This window comes from Scylla paramamosain, chromosome 7, assembly GCF_035594125.1.
Source record: "Scylla paramamosain isolate STU-SP2022 chromosome 7, ASM3559412v1, whole genome shotgun sequence".
NCBI lineage: Eukaryota > Metazoa > Arthropoda > Malacostraca > Decapoda > Portunidae > Scylla > Scylla paramamosain.
In genome coordinates, this window is record NC_087157.1 from 23,863,677 (window position 1) to 23,878,546 (window position 14,870).

A 14,870-nucleotide genomic window follows, 5' to 3' on the forward strand; every position below is an offset into this window, starting at 1 on the left:
TGGCTCTGTAGTAGAACCTCAGGCTAAAGATCCATGAAAAATAAGTAGAGAAGTTAAGATCTTGAATGCAATGTAAATGGATGTATATATTATTTTGTTTATAGTATCTTCAACTAGATACATTAACACTAATTAGTATTGGAAACAGAGATAATTCCTCCTGCTGTGATATCTCCATCATATATGACCACATAACTCAGGGCTTCTCCAACACTTACCATCCGATCTGCATGCCATAAGAATCTCACTCACCTGGTAAATTCCCGTTTTCTCAGCATAACCTTGGAAATCGCTCCCTTTACCCAAGTTTAATCATCAGTCTTTATTTAGGTTCATATGGAAGTTTACTTTTCACATTAAGCATTTATTTGAAAACTTGGTAAGTGACCACAATACTTGGAGCTACCGAGTCTTGCATTAGGCACACTAGACTGAACAAGGGCCATAGAACTATCTCAGCATGGCCCTTCTTTCAGCTGGGAACCTAAGTCAAAACCACAACTCAAGGGAACAAAGAGATAACAATTGTTGGCCAGAGAATAATCTAGAAGTAGGTGCTAAGGCATTATCATATTGTTCATCCAGTTATGACCATGAGGGGGAACAAGGCAAGAACAGATCTGAGCTAAGTGTCAAGTAGCTACAATTGATAATCAATTCCTTAGAACCATATCATAATTCCATGCCAAGCTCATGAAAATCTATTTTGAAACTAATTGTTGACATGATAAATACAATCTGTGGGAGAATAGATCAATTTTATGTGTAAATATTCCAGCTATCTTACAATCAACATGCCCATAATTGGATGTTTATAAGCCACAATAATATTCTACCATTCTAAGAGCCTGAATATTAAAATGATTACATAGCTTCTATTAAACCCTTGGCTTCCTATTTCATCCTGTGGCTATAGATTTAGCAATGGTACTTGACATGTCTTTAGTAGTAAGTAGTGGTAATGATATAATATACTAGGATGAAACATGCCACATCACAAGGGGAACATACCTTAACCTAAAAACACCTTGACAGCTGAAAGAGGGTGTGTGCACCTTTACATTTTATGATTCTTCACAAACACCTTTTAAAAATGGCTTTCTTAGAATTGTATTACAGTTGGATTTTTTTTGTTGAGAATACTATTTGCATCAATACACAAAAGGTGATAAACATGAAAATTTCTCACTCATTAATAAAAGTATTTTTCTTGCTGAATCTGCCCTGACTAGATCCTATGACAACCGATGTCACTTACTACTGCAGAGCCAATGACTTCTTTTTATGGCTCTCTTTTTTCTGGTTAGACATTTATCTCCAGATGAAGACAAATGGAGAATGCTGATAAAAGTAAATGCCACCAGTCAAAGTGACTGCATGATGATGAACATGAAAATGAGACTTTTCTGAAAATCCTAAATTCTGTAAGTGGAGGGTTGGAGGAGTTGGTCCTGCTGGCAATAGTAGCAGCAGCAGCTTACTAGCAAGTGAGAAGGCAGGTGGACAAACAAGGAGGACTGAGAGGAACACATCTTGCAAACATCTTCATGGATTCCTTCTCACAGTCTTCCTCAATATTCTTCAAAAATTTCCTCTTCTTCTTTCACTTCCCCATCTTCTTCTTTCGTTCTTCGGATGATCCTGCAAATAAAATGCTACACTGAAGCATTCCCTTTACAGTGCATTCTAGAAACACCTAGCTATATCATATGTGCATTGTACTGTACACAATCACAGCTGATGTACATGTACCCAACTTTCTGCCTATCCTCTGAGGTGAATTTTAAGGTAAACACCTTTTTTTTATTTATGTCCTATAATACAACTTAATTAATAAAATGTCTGATTACATATTAGGATAACTATCTGTGATATTAGTGTATTCCTTTCCCTAAATAGATCTAGACCTGGATTCAGTCAAGTTTAGTTGCCCAAAATAAATATGGCAAGTACATATATATTTTACATTTTCTGTCACTAAATGAAGATAAATGTGGCCTCAAGAGAGAGAGAGAGAGAGAGAGAGAGAGAGAGAGAGAGAGAGAGAGAGAGAGAGAGAGAGAGAGAGAGAGAGAGAGAGAGAGAGAGAGAGAGAAAGAGAGCAGGTAATGAGACAAAAAGGCACTGAAAGATAAGCAGACCAAGATTAACAGACAAAAACAGACAGATAGTCAGGCTGAATTTTATACATACGTTGCATGACTGTATTTCCCACCTTGTTAAAAAACACTACTGATGATTATGAGACACACCATATACCTGCACATAGAAGTTAATGATAATAGCAATTCCTTTACTGATAAATGAAAACCTGGTGATTTTGTAAGTAGTTTCCATAATTCAGTTCCTTGATGTTTACTTTGTTTATGTCATTCAGCACTGTGTGAAGAGGTCATTTGCTCATCAAGACATTACGCCCTCAGACCACCCAGACCTGTTCCCTTCAGCATGAGAATATTTGGTTATCACATTAGCTGGGACTTGGGTTTTTTTGTGGACCTTGACTTTTAGGACTCAGGAAATGTTAGCCTCAAATTTGTTTGGAGAGAGAGAGAGAGAGAGAGAGAGAGAGAGAGAGAGAGAGAGAGAGAGAGAGAGAGAGAGAGAGAGAGAGAGAGAGAGAGAGAGAGAGAGAGAGAGAGAGAGAGAGAGAGAGAGAGTAAAGCTGGACCAAAAAGGTCTTGTCATAAGTCCCAAACACCATGGCTCCCAAATGCCTTGAGGTTTAGTTAACTGACATGATGCCCAGAGCTGCAAGGCAAAGAGGCCCAGATGGTCAGAGGCTAGTAAGTTTTAATGACTAACTGGCTATAGTACCAAATCACTTGCAACCACCAACCTGTACAGTGCTTGGCTTAGTGACTTCTTGATGATGTAAGTAAGAATCATACACAAATTTAATATTTAGTGCCAGACTAACAGTGTGCATTTAAAATAATGTCCTATACTAAGAATTATTAGTGGTGGTAAACTAACTGAAATGTTCTATTCTTTGCTTGAAAATTCCTTTAATCCTTAAGAAAGACGTGAATTCAGCTATATCCCAGAAATTTTTGAGTCATATGTAGTTGAAATTAAAATATTAAAATGGAGTAATTAGAAAACTGGGGCAAGAAATCCAGTGTTTGATATGTATTCCGGAGAGCCAACTGTTACCTCCCTAAGCTGATTCCACAACAGATTCAACTCCATTTATACACACAAAAGGAAAAAAATGAACACAAACTAATAAATGAATGAGACAAATATCATAGTAAACATGTAAATACAAGTACATAATGTATTAAGGAAAAAATACCAGTGGTTTACATTCTGACACCAAAACTCTTACATGGTATGACATGGGTGATCAGAGACCATGTGGAGCTACTTGGGAGTGAAAAAGTTGGCAAAATAAAAGTCTACTTGTAATTTTTGGCCCAAAGGTCAGTAAACATTAATTTTCAACAAATGAATTATGATCATTGTAAATATTTGTAGTGGGCAATATTAATATCATAAACTTTTTTTTATTTTTATTGTACATCCAAATTCTTTCTTTTCTTTGGTTAAGGCAGATGCTGCTTGAAATTATGCTTGACAAAGTGACTTTAAATATTGTCATTTTCCAGTGCATTATCACCATCATCATCACTTAGAGAAGCAGCTTTCATATTTACCTGAATCAGTGTTTTGTTTTGTTTTTTTTCATTTTTTTTTTTTGTTTGTAATAGAATAAATACGATAATTTTCTTTCCCCAATAGCCTCTTGGACTGTTTGAAGAAGTTTCAGATTTTTTTTTTTTTTTACAATTCACACACAAAAAAAAATGTGAATCACATTCATCTTGTTACTTCACAATAAATATAAAGTAAAATTACTTTGAATTATTGTATGTTTAGTGTGCTCTTATGTTTAACACTTTCCATTTATTTGCAGCTAATTACATCAATATGCATAGCATGCCATGTCTTGGTGCCAGTCTGTTTAAATTTTCATTAATCAGTATTATCATGTAAGCCAAAGAATGACACGCCTTGATGTGATGCATTAAGCATTACTAAGAGCTTTCATTGTGTGTGTATATATATATATATATATATATATATATATATATATATATATATATATATATATATATATATATATATATATATATATATATATATATATATATATATATATAAAACATAATTTTATTTTAACAAAACAGATGAAAATAAATGTCGAAAACTTTCCACATGAATATGACTAACTAGGATGGACAAGACTTTACCTGGTGGTGGTGGTGGTGGTGGTAGTAGTGGTAGTGGAGGTGGTGATGGGTAAAGGGTCAGGGTCATACCTGGTGATATGAGTAGTGGTCATGGGGTCATTACCATCACTGGCATAACCCTCCATCCCACTGCTCATCTCTTCCACATCTAAACCTACAGAGGGGAGACGCATGGATTGACTACTGTGGCACAGGGTGAATGGTGTTAGGGAGAATCCACCTCCAAATTCTTACATCTCATTAAAAAATATTAATGATGCTAAGCTCTCATTATTCCCTGAACAAAGCTGAGGAAGAAGTTCAGAGGTGGCTCTCCCTCTACTTGGGAGACTGGAGGGAGGAGTGCAGCAGTTCATCAACACTTGAGGGGTAAAAGTTAAAGACCAAGCAAGTGATGGGATAGTTAGTAGACAGACACACCAAGGTCTTCTAAGGGTTTTCTTACATTTATGACAAACCCTGATAAGACTAATGTAAAATCAATAAATTGTTGCAGATTTTCTACTGCAACTAATGACTGAAATGGGCACTGGGATAACATGCTAAAAGCAATTTAAATACATACAATATACATATACTTTGAAATTTTCAATTATTTATAACTGATAAGTAATCGTATAAGCTATAAGAGTGTGTATAAGACATCAGAAGATGCCTTGGAAAAATACACAGCAGCAAAATCAAAAGAATCACAATATCATTTGAAAAATAAATACTAATAATGTAGCAGTAACTGTACACTGTGTATGTAAGGCATGCACCACTGATTTATTTTCATACAGAGTTTGTTGTTAGCTATTTTACCATACTGGATATATTATCAAACATTAAGCGGCAAAACCCAAAGAAATGAATCATTCTGTTCTGAAATTCTTGACAGGTATTTGTAAGTGAGTGAAGCTATCGTTATTGCTTTTAATATTACCATATTATTACTATTTATTATTATTATTATTATTATTATTATTATTATTATTATTATTATTATTATTATTATAATTTATTATTATTATTATTATTACTATCATGGAAATATAACTATTATTATTATCATTGCAAGTACTATTATTATTAAAATCATCATCATTATCAAATGGTTTATAATTGTGTAGGTATGAAAGTTTATACCATTAAAATAAACACAATTTTTATGTATTTGAGTAGGTATGTCACTAGAAATGTTGATTAAATTTCATGAATGGTATGTAAGCTAAAGTTTAAATTCAGATTGTGAAAATGAAGATGAAGTGTTGATATGATCTACACCACAGTCACCTTGATAAATTTTGTCTGTGTGTACATATCATGGAAATGACCAAAATTTGAATGAGACAGTATGAGTGTACAAAAGTTCAACTGAATCAAAACAAAGTACACACTGAAGGCTGTGCTGGCCAAGTGCGTGTGTTTGTGGTGCAAGATGGCTGGGATCATGTGTAGAAAACAAATCCTACAAAAGCAAATTAACAACTTTAGATACAAGCCATGTAAAAATGAAGGGTGGGAATGTGGTGAGTAAGTGCAGTACAATGGTTGGGGATGGCAGGACAAACAGGAGGGAGGTGGTGTAAAATATGGAACTAATCACAGGAAATGCCAGACACAAAAGAAAGAAAATACACATAAACATTTCTCTCTCTCTCTCTCTCTCTCTCTCTCTCATACCTTGAGCAATCACTTTTCACACAGTCTAATTTACTAAGGCATGTTAAAACTGAACTATATTTTTAAGATGACCTATCCTATCTAACTTAAACATCCTTAGATTATCTCTCATACATGTTAATTTTTCCGCTTTTTTGTAAATATTATATACTTATAAAACCTCAACAATGTCTACCATGCACTTCAAGTCTATTCACTCAAATTCGGCACCACTTGTCTAATGAAACAAACTGAAACATGCCACTTGTATCAGTCACACAACACTAGCAAACACCACAAAACACACAAACATACAGGGTAAAGGAAAACTAAATCACAAATAAAAGTATCATATCAAACAACCATTAGTATGCCAAAGAAAATTAATGTTTCAAAACGTGGGCACCACCCTGATGCATGAAGTATTGCATCAATGTAACCTTGATTAGCCCTTCTCTATTACACAACCATTACAGTTTAAGACCTCTCCCACAAAGGGCACACAATGTACAATTCCCCTCAGGTTCCATGCCCGCGTTCATTGTTACTGTATCACCATGTAAAGGAAAACAGTGAGGAGAAGTGTCACCAGTGAAGTATGCATAAACAGATGTATATATCATCACAGTCAATAATGATAAGAATTAAAAACAGTCTGAAGCTTTTACTGGGAACACTTCCCCTGAAGAAGTGGCTTAAGTGGGATTCCCCACCACCATGTTAGTGGCCCACTACCAGCCCTTTTCAGGACTTCCACAATTATTATTTTCTATGACAACAAAAGCACCAGGAGAACAAAAGGTCACCGCCACCACAAAATACAAAGTGGTTGGTGGATCTCTGCCAGCCTGTGAGCCTGAGCCACATGATGGCAGTCACCAGTACCAGCCTGTACATAACAGGAGGATTACCCCTCCTGGCACCAGTCATGCAAAGGGTGAGGAGACCACTTCCAGTACTGCCACAAGAGTAGTAATAAGATAAGATTACAGCAACAACACCAAAGACGGAACTGAAGACAACCAGGGCACGAGCAGCAATGCAAAAAAAGCACACAAAGATTTATAACCTGGCGCTTCCTGCGCCCCCGCTCCACTGTTCGGCTGGACGACGTCTGGTGAGCGAGGCAGAGAGAGACTCGTTAGTCAAGCACTGGACCGCATCGCCAACTCAACAATGTAGCAAATTACGGAATTCTCATACATTAAGGAGGAATACCAACAGCACTATATACACAGTGATGCATGGGATAAAATAAAGTTACATAATACTTAAAAGCCCCACTGGTCTACAAGAGAAGATCCATAAGATACATCTTACGAATGCTTGTAGACAATAGGAAATTAAATAAATGAAGTTCTAGATCATAAATACTGCAATTGAAAATGGAACTAAATATTACATATGGTAAACAAAATAAAATACTAAGGTTGCTGGTTGGCGTGACGTCATGCGGACACAGCATGCTGAAAGAGAACTAAGGCTGGAGGAGTGCAGAGTGCGGAGACACACCCAGCGGGCGGTGCAACATGTGACGCTTGGGACGCTGTACCTGATACTGTGTTGGGCTCCAGGGAGGGGGGGACAGGCTCACAGGGGCCGCGCAACCCAGGGGGCGGACCAGGTTGTTGGGATCGGGATTGAGGAGGACTGGTCACAGGTCTAGGTATTCGGGAAATGGAAGGACTGAAGGTGGAGGTGGAAGCAGAGGTAGAAGATTTGGAAGGAGTGGAAGAGCTTGGCTGAACAATGGGCTCCCCTGTGTCAAGATCAACTTCTATGGTATGACTTGTCACAACTGTGCGACGAATGACACGAGTCACATTTCCATGCTCATCACACTCCTCAGTTTCCACAGTGCTGGGTTCTGAGACAGAGAAGCCATGCTCTTGAGTCTGATCTGGCTCGGCAACAATACGTGTCTGGGTGACGCGGCGGATATGTACGTTGCCCTGCTCATCAACAGTCTCGTCTTGGACTGAGTGTTGGCCTGCATTAAACCCTTTGATGTATTCCTCAAGTTTCTTTTGAGCATCAGGGCCAGTAAAGGTAACCTGGTGTGCTTCTGGTGGTAACTTAACAACCCTAGTGATTGAATGAGAGAAGCCAGGCTCAGCGGATGGTGCCACAGTCTCTGCTGCTGAACCACTACTGGTGTGCACATAGTGGGTGTGTTGTTCCTCACCTTCAAGAGGTGGCAACTCCCCCTCAGGGAGATACATAGAAGAGGTCATCATGTCTGGTAACCCTTCAGTGGATGCAACTAGAGTGTTAGAGCAGCCACTGGCAAAAGAACCAGACATAACAGAATCCGTGTCATACTGGTGATAGATGGCATGGGTTGCTTGTGACGAAGTTGGCTCCAGAGAATCAGTGCTCCATTCCATCAAACCATCTCTGGGAAGTGGTCTTACTTGCTCACTGCCTGAACTTATATCAGCATCTCGCCCACTGGAGTCATCCTTGCCCAGACTGTCAATACTTGTGGCCATGACATCACGGCGGTAAGGATCTATGGAGTCAGTGGAGGCTGACATGGGGTCTTGTCCTCTGCGACGGCCTTCCAGGGAGTCTATACTGGTGGTCATGGGATCATGTCGGCTTGCCAGATCAATGCTGTCAACACTGGTGGCCATGGGGTCTGATGTGCGGGTAGCCACCTTTTCCAGTGAGTCTTGACTTGTTTCCCGTGGAACTTTTTGCTTTGCTGATGTTTCAATGCTGTCAGTGCTGAGAGTCATTACGTCTTGCTTGGTGGAAGTTGCCCCAGGAGCTGACTGATCTAAATCAAGTTCAGGAAGCTGAGCCTCCTCTAGAGAGTCTGCATCTCCCTCTTCCCTCCCTACACTTGGGGTCCGGTCTGCACGGCTGCTTCCGGAACCGTTGCTTACAATGTCTTGTAGTTGTACTCCTTCATACCCAGGCTTTGTCTTATCAAACTTCTCTACATTGGTTTGGGCTTGACGTATTATTTCATCAATCTCAAACATTCTTTGGTCGTATTCCTCGCCGTCAACTGATGCTTGGCCAGGTTCTGACATTGTTTCACAACTCTCAGATTCAGATACCTGACTCTCATGACCCTCTTCAATTTCTGATAGCATTGCTTCTTCTTCTTTAGCTTTCTTCTCAATCTTTTCAGCCTCCAGACATTCCTCTTCTAAGCGTTCAAATTCTTGTAATGAAGCAAATGATCCAACAGAAATGTCATCACCTTGTCCACTCTTACCTTCTGGTTTTCTCCCATTTAAAGATTCTTGTGAACCTGAACTTGATCTTCTGGCTACAGCATCTACAGCCACTGCTCTCTCAAGATTCTCAAATTCCTGAAGTGAACTCATTGATACATCATCATGTTCTCCACTACGAGTAAAAAATTTTCTTCCAGCTAAAACATCATATTCAGGAGTTGAGGAAAGTGAAGAGCCTTTGACAACATGTGACAGATCTCTACGTTCAGCGTCTTCTTTCTCCTCCTCAATGTCTTCCAGGGGTCCTGAATACACATGCTGCATGTATGGGGGTTGAGAATACTCAAAGTTGGACACACTGCTTTCTTCAAACTGAAGTTCTAACCAACGTCTCTGTTCTTCTATGGTTGAATCTGCTTCCTCACTGCCTTCATCAGAAACCTGGGACTGAGAGTCACTACTCCTTAGACTTTTAGCCTCAAGCTTGACAGCCTTTAACTGACTGGGCATTATGGGGGATGTATGAACCTTTTGTTCCTCCTCAACTTCCTCCTCTTCCTCTTCTTGTATTTGGGACATTTCTAACATACGCTTTTCATGCATTCTTAGTGTCTTCTCATACTCTAAGAAATCTTCAATGTCACCAGCTTCAACCATTTCAAATGACTCAAATGGCAGTCCTTGTGCAGCATCATCTAGGCAATATTCTCTCCCTTGTTCTGAGTCAGTTGAAGAAGACTTCCGAGAAGCACAAGTGGAAGCAGACTCTTGTGATCCAGGAGTAGCTGGAACATCTTGGCCACTCGCATCTACCTCAGCCTGCACTTGGCACTCTGGGAAATCTTCCTCTCTCTCAAGGTCTGGATAACAATACTGACTGGGCATGGGTAATGTGTGTTCTGTGACTCTTATGTCTGGGATGTCCACACTCAGACCTGGCACCAGTGATCGTGCACCTTCTTCTCTCTCCTCATATGTAGTAGAAAATATAGCACTAAACCTCTTATCAACTTCTGTAAACTCTTCAGATTCATCAAGAGATTGGGCGGTTATGTGTGAAGGACGGGATGAAGGAACATAGCCTGGTTCTGGTGTCTTTGGTCTTTCAATGGGTTCCTCAATTCCAAGCATGTTGCTCATTTCAGATTCTGGCTGTTCCTCCAAAGAATACTGCAGTTCTGCTTCAGCCATGTCTGAATATTCACTCTCTCGCATCATTTGTCCATATTCTTGATCAGCTTCAGTTTCGTAACATTCTTCAACAACAGTGACTTTCTGTGGGCCCTCTGAAGGGCCAGCTACAGCACCTGACACCTCCTGGACAGGGGGCAAGGCAGGGGCTGCAACTGGCCGCACACCTCTTACTTCATCATCGTACTCAGGCACGTAATCTACTTCAGTGGGTCCATTAGCGTGAAAAAACTGCTCACTCTCTGTAAGTTCTGCTTGAGAGCGTGTCTCAGATGTTACTTGTGTGCACATTGAAGCTGTACTTGAATCTGTTGTTGATGGAACAGATGTTGCTGTAATTGTTACAGAATGCAAGGCCATGTCACCATCTCCGGTGTCAGTGGTGAGAACCCCGCTGTCTGTGCGTGTGATGGGGTGTGCAGCTGGTTGACCTTCTGATGATGATGCCATTTGTTCTGACACAGCAGAAGCTGTCATACTGGACTCTGAGTGAAATGAGCCCTGTAGGCTTCTCTCTCGTTCTACAACAGTCACTACTGACATTTCAGATAAAGTGCTTTCTTCTAAGCTAGAAGCCACACTCCCTGTCACTCCAGCCTTCTTACATTCTGCAATAGGTACTGGCTCAGGATGGAATGTCATCTCAACTGATCTTTTCATTCTTGATGCAACATGGTGTTCCTTCTCCTTCACTTCTGGCTCAGACTCTCCTTCATCAGACTCCAAGTCAAATGCACATGGTACACCTTCTGATTTTGGTGTATCAGATTGAACTGTTAGTTGTGGAATAATAGAAGGATGAGCTTGAGTAGAATGGGACTGATCTTCCTCCATTATTTCTTGATCTAAAAGGTCCATATCTCTTTCAAGCTCCAATGCAGAGGGTACGAGGGTTTCAGAAGCCTCACTGAGCTCTACACTAGCAAGATTCCCAGAACTTTCTGAATCTATTGATTTCATGGAATCTCTTGAACTCATAGAACTAGCAGCAGTACGGTATTCACGAGAAGAAGATGAGTAACTAGAATACTGTGAAGTGTCCTGTGAAGTGAGTGCTGTGTCATATTCTGAGGTTCCTGTGCGCTCAGACATTAGAGCTTCTACATCAGAAGAGCAAGGTCTGCTGGCAGTGCGGCTGTCTGATGTTCCCTCCGCAGCAGTGAAGTAATGACTCTCTCCAGAACTGGAATATGTATCAAAATCTGCTCCTGACCGTCTGCTAAATTCTTCAATGTGTGTTTTTTTTCTCATGACTACTTCCTCATGGCTACTACTAGACCGCTCTTCGTGTTTTTTTTCAGTCTCTCCTTCCCTGATTTCTGGTACAATTTCTTGCTTTAATTTTCCCTCAATGGAGCGTATGCTTTCAACAGCACTTGATTCTTCCATGCTCTCTGTCATACTTGACTCCATAGGAACTTCCTTTTGGGATTCACTGCTCTTCTGATGTTTAACTTTCACAGCTCCATCATCTTTTGCATCAGAAGCGTCTGATTTATCGGAAGTCATTTCTTCCTTGAACATTTTTTTTTTATCTTCATAGTCTTTACGAAATTCTCGTGTTAAGTCTTCATCATCCATCCAGGAACCTTTTCTAGATCCTGGTTTGGAGCCAGACTTTGGACTACAACTTTTGGCCTGGTCTTGGCTTCCTGGTGCCTGTTTGAGGTCGGCAGCTTGTGATGCTTGCTTGACTGCCTCAGACTCTTTTGCTATTTCAGTCACTTCTTTCACAATTTGTCTTGCAGTTTCCTTAATGTCACTGTCACTAAACCTGGCTACTTCTTGAACTTCTGACATCTTTCGTTCTTTAACTTCCACTATGGGCATAACAGGAGTTTCAGGTAATTCTTCTATTGTATCTATGGGTCTTTCAATTCTACTAATATCTGCTGTTTTAATTGAATCTAAGGTTTTTGAAATCATCTGGGTGGCTTGATCATATTCACTTGATATGACATCATCAACTGTATCATGAATAATAATTGAACTTTCACTTTCATCAGCCTCCGATGGTTCTCTGGCATATCTCTGGTTGTCTTCTTCTTCAGTCATCTGGCGAAGGCGTTCCATGTGATGCTCAATGGGTGAGAGTTCTGCTCCACTAGATCGCAGGTCTTCATCTGTTATTTCCATACTCTGCTGATACTGACCACCTACAAGCTTTCTGTGCAATAATTCAGTTTTTTTGGCTGTCACTGACTCAATGAGCTTTAGCTGCTTTTCATCCACCTCTTCCCCTAACTGTTCTTGAATGTATTTTTCAATTTTGGATGTTGTTTCTTGAGTAAATGCTGATTCAGGGATGGGGATTGGTAGTGATGGCTGAGTAGCTCCATCTGTGGTGTCTTCAGGTTCTTGTGGAAATTCTTGAAAGGTCTGTGATGGAGTGACTAGGGGAGAGCGCTTCACAGCCTCAGTTTTTACTTCTTCCACAATTTCAATAGCAAGTTTTCGTGCTTCCTCTTCACTCAATTTATGCTTAGTTGCTTCAGTTGCTTGTTCTGGTTGTGGTTTTTCTAACACTCTTGATTCATCAGATGACAAGTCCCTCACATGTTGTGTTTCATAAGACTGTTGAACAGGAATGTCCTCCACAGTTTCGGACAACACAGTTTCAGATCGTTCTTGAGACACCTCCCAGACAACATCTTCAATTTTTTCCTCCGGTACTAAGATTGGGCTTGATAAGGGGTGTGACTTCTGTTCTCGGGAAACAGGAGCAATTGTATCTTTTGGAGTCAACACCTTATGCTCTGGGCTTTGGTCCTCTGCTGAAGATGAAAGCTCCTCTGAAAATATGTCAGATTTCATTTGTTGCTTTACATAAGCCTCAGCCTTTTCTTTTGCTGTTTTTGCAGAATAGGGTTTGGGTTCCTCCTGATCTTTTGTTTCTAATTGGGTTGTAAAAGTTGTAATTGAGGTAGTTTTGATAGTTGAGCCATCAGCCATTGCTGTTTCTTGAGTCTTTGTTTCCTTGACAACTCTTTGCTCTTGGTCTCCTTCTCTTGTGGTTGTGGTTTCTCTGACAACAGTTTCTCTAGTATCACCTAACTGGCGAGACTCCTCTGTCACATCCACTGTTGTTTTATCAGCAGCAAGTTTCTCTTCAGGCTCTTCATCAGAAGTCTCCTCAGTCCTGGTAATGTCTTCCTCTGTCATTTCATCTTTAGAAGTGTCTTGGTCATCAGTTGATAATGTATGGACGGTTTCCTTGGCTTCTGATGAACTTTCTGTTTTTTCTTCTGATTTTGAAACTGACTTTGAGAAAGTTCTACTATAACTATCCTTCTTCTCATGAATTATTTTTGCTTCCTTTTCAGATACTTCCTTTTCCCTTTTTTCAGTAGAGGCATCTCTCTGTGTAACAGATTTCTTGCCCAAAGCCCCCAATTCAGATGTTACTTTTTCCTCTTTCTTTTGCATTTTTTCCTGGTGTAATTTAGATGATTCTGTCACTTCTGATCTGTCTTCCACACTGCTTAATTTATCACTTTTGGATGTAATTTCTGTCTTGAAATCAGTTTTTGATAAATCATCTTTCTTGCTTTCAAACTTTTTCTTTATTTCTTTATCCTTTTCAATAGTTTCACTAATTTTACTTTCCCTCTCTTCCTTCTTTTTCAAAGTACTTGAAGCAGTTTCTTCTGATACCACTAATGTCTCATCATATTCCTTTGAAGATCTCTTCCATGACTGACTCTCTTCAATTTCCATTGACTGTCTTTTTATTTCCTTTTCAAAAAGGGCCCTCTTAGATGACACATCTTTAAATGCTATGTCTTCCGGTGAAGGAAGTTCATCCGTTGGTTCTTCTGAGCGTAAGACCTCAAAAGGACTAATTGTTCTTTCTCTGGCTGATTCTGTAGATACATCAATCTTTTCAGTTCCTGCAAAACCTGCATTTTCATAAAATCTGGGATCAACCCTCTGAGCAAGGTATTCTGACTCAGAATCATTACTTTCTGTTGAAGAAACTTTGGTCTTTCTTACTTTTTGTTCAAGGACAGTTCCATCGGTACCTGTAGTATCAGTGTCACTCTCAGTTTCACTTTTCAGTAAATGACTACTTTTTGACTCAAAAGACTGAGACGTGACGCTTTCCCAGAACTGTTTACGTTCAGAATAAGGTTTAATGTCTTCAGTTATTCCTATTTGTTCCTCTTTAATGTCTTCAACTTTCTTTGACTCAACCTTTGTTTCTGTGGGAATTGCTCCAGTAAAGATATTAGTTGCCTGAGAGAATGTGCGTTCATGCCTTCTACTTGGTCTACTTGGAACATGAGGTTCATCATGAGAACTCTGACTGTCTTCAACATTTACAGAAGTTGTGCAAGGAAGTTTTTGTTGGAATGAGGTAGAGGATGAGGACTGGATGCTCTGGGAAGGATGAAGGACAGGTGAGGGTGAAATGTGCGAGTGTCCGCCTGTCGTCTCTGCAGATGTCTTCACCCCGCCCCCATACTCTTTACGTTCTGTAAACACCACTCCCACATCTAGAACAAGAGTTAGTAGCACACTATTAGTAAACATCACACACTCTTGTTATGGCACACATGGCTACATGCTGTCAGGCAATCAAAGTTTG

At 39.8% G+C, this 14,870-nt stretch overlaps 1 protein-coding gene across 50 annotated transcripts in view; it reads right to left on the minus strand.

Annotated features, from left to right (window-relative positions):
* Positions 1 to 348: 348 nt before the first annotated feature.
* The window catches only part of LOC135102246 (ankyrin-2-like), a 213,740-nt gene continuing 199,218 nt past the window's right edge, over positions 349 to 14,870 (minus strand). For 49 of the 50 annotated variants that reach the window (XM_064007143.1, XM_064007135.1, XM_064007153.1 and 46 more), the window contains 3 exons: positions 7,453 to 14,778; positions 4,257 to 4,410; positions 349 to 1,641 (listed from right to left, as the gene is read on the minus strand). In XM_064007143.1, the coding sequence (XP_063863213.1) occupies positions 1,572 to 1,641; positions 4,257 to 4,410; positions 7,453 to 14,778 (7,550 nt within the window). In that variant the 3' untranslated portion in view covers positions 349 to 1,571. The remainder of the gene's footprint in view (positions 1,642 to 4,256; positions 4,411 to 7,452; positions 14,779 to 14,870) is intronic. The other variant, XM_064007148.1, reaches the window with a different exon arrangement.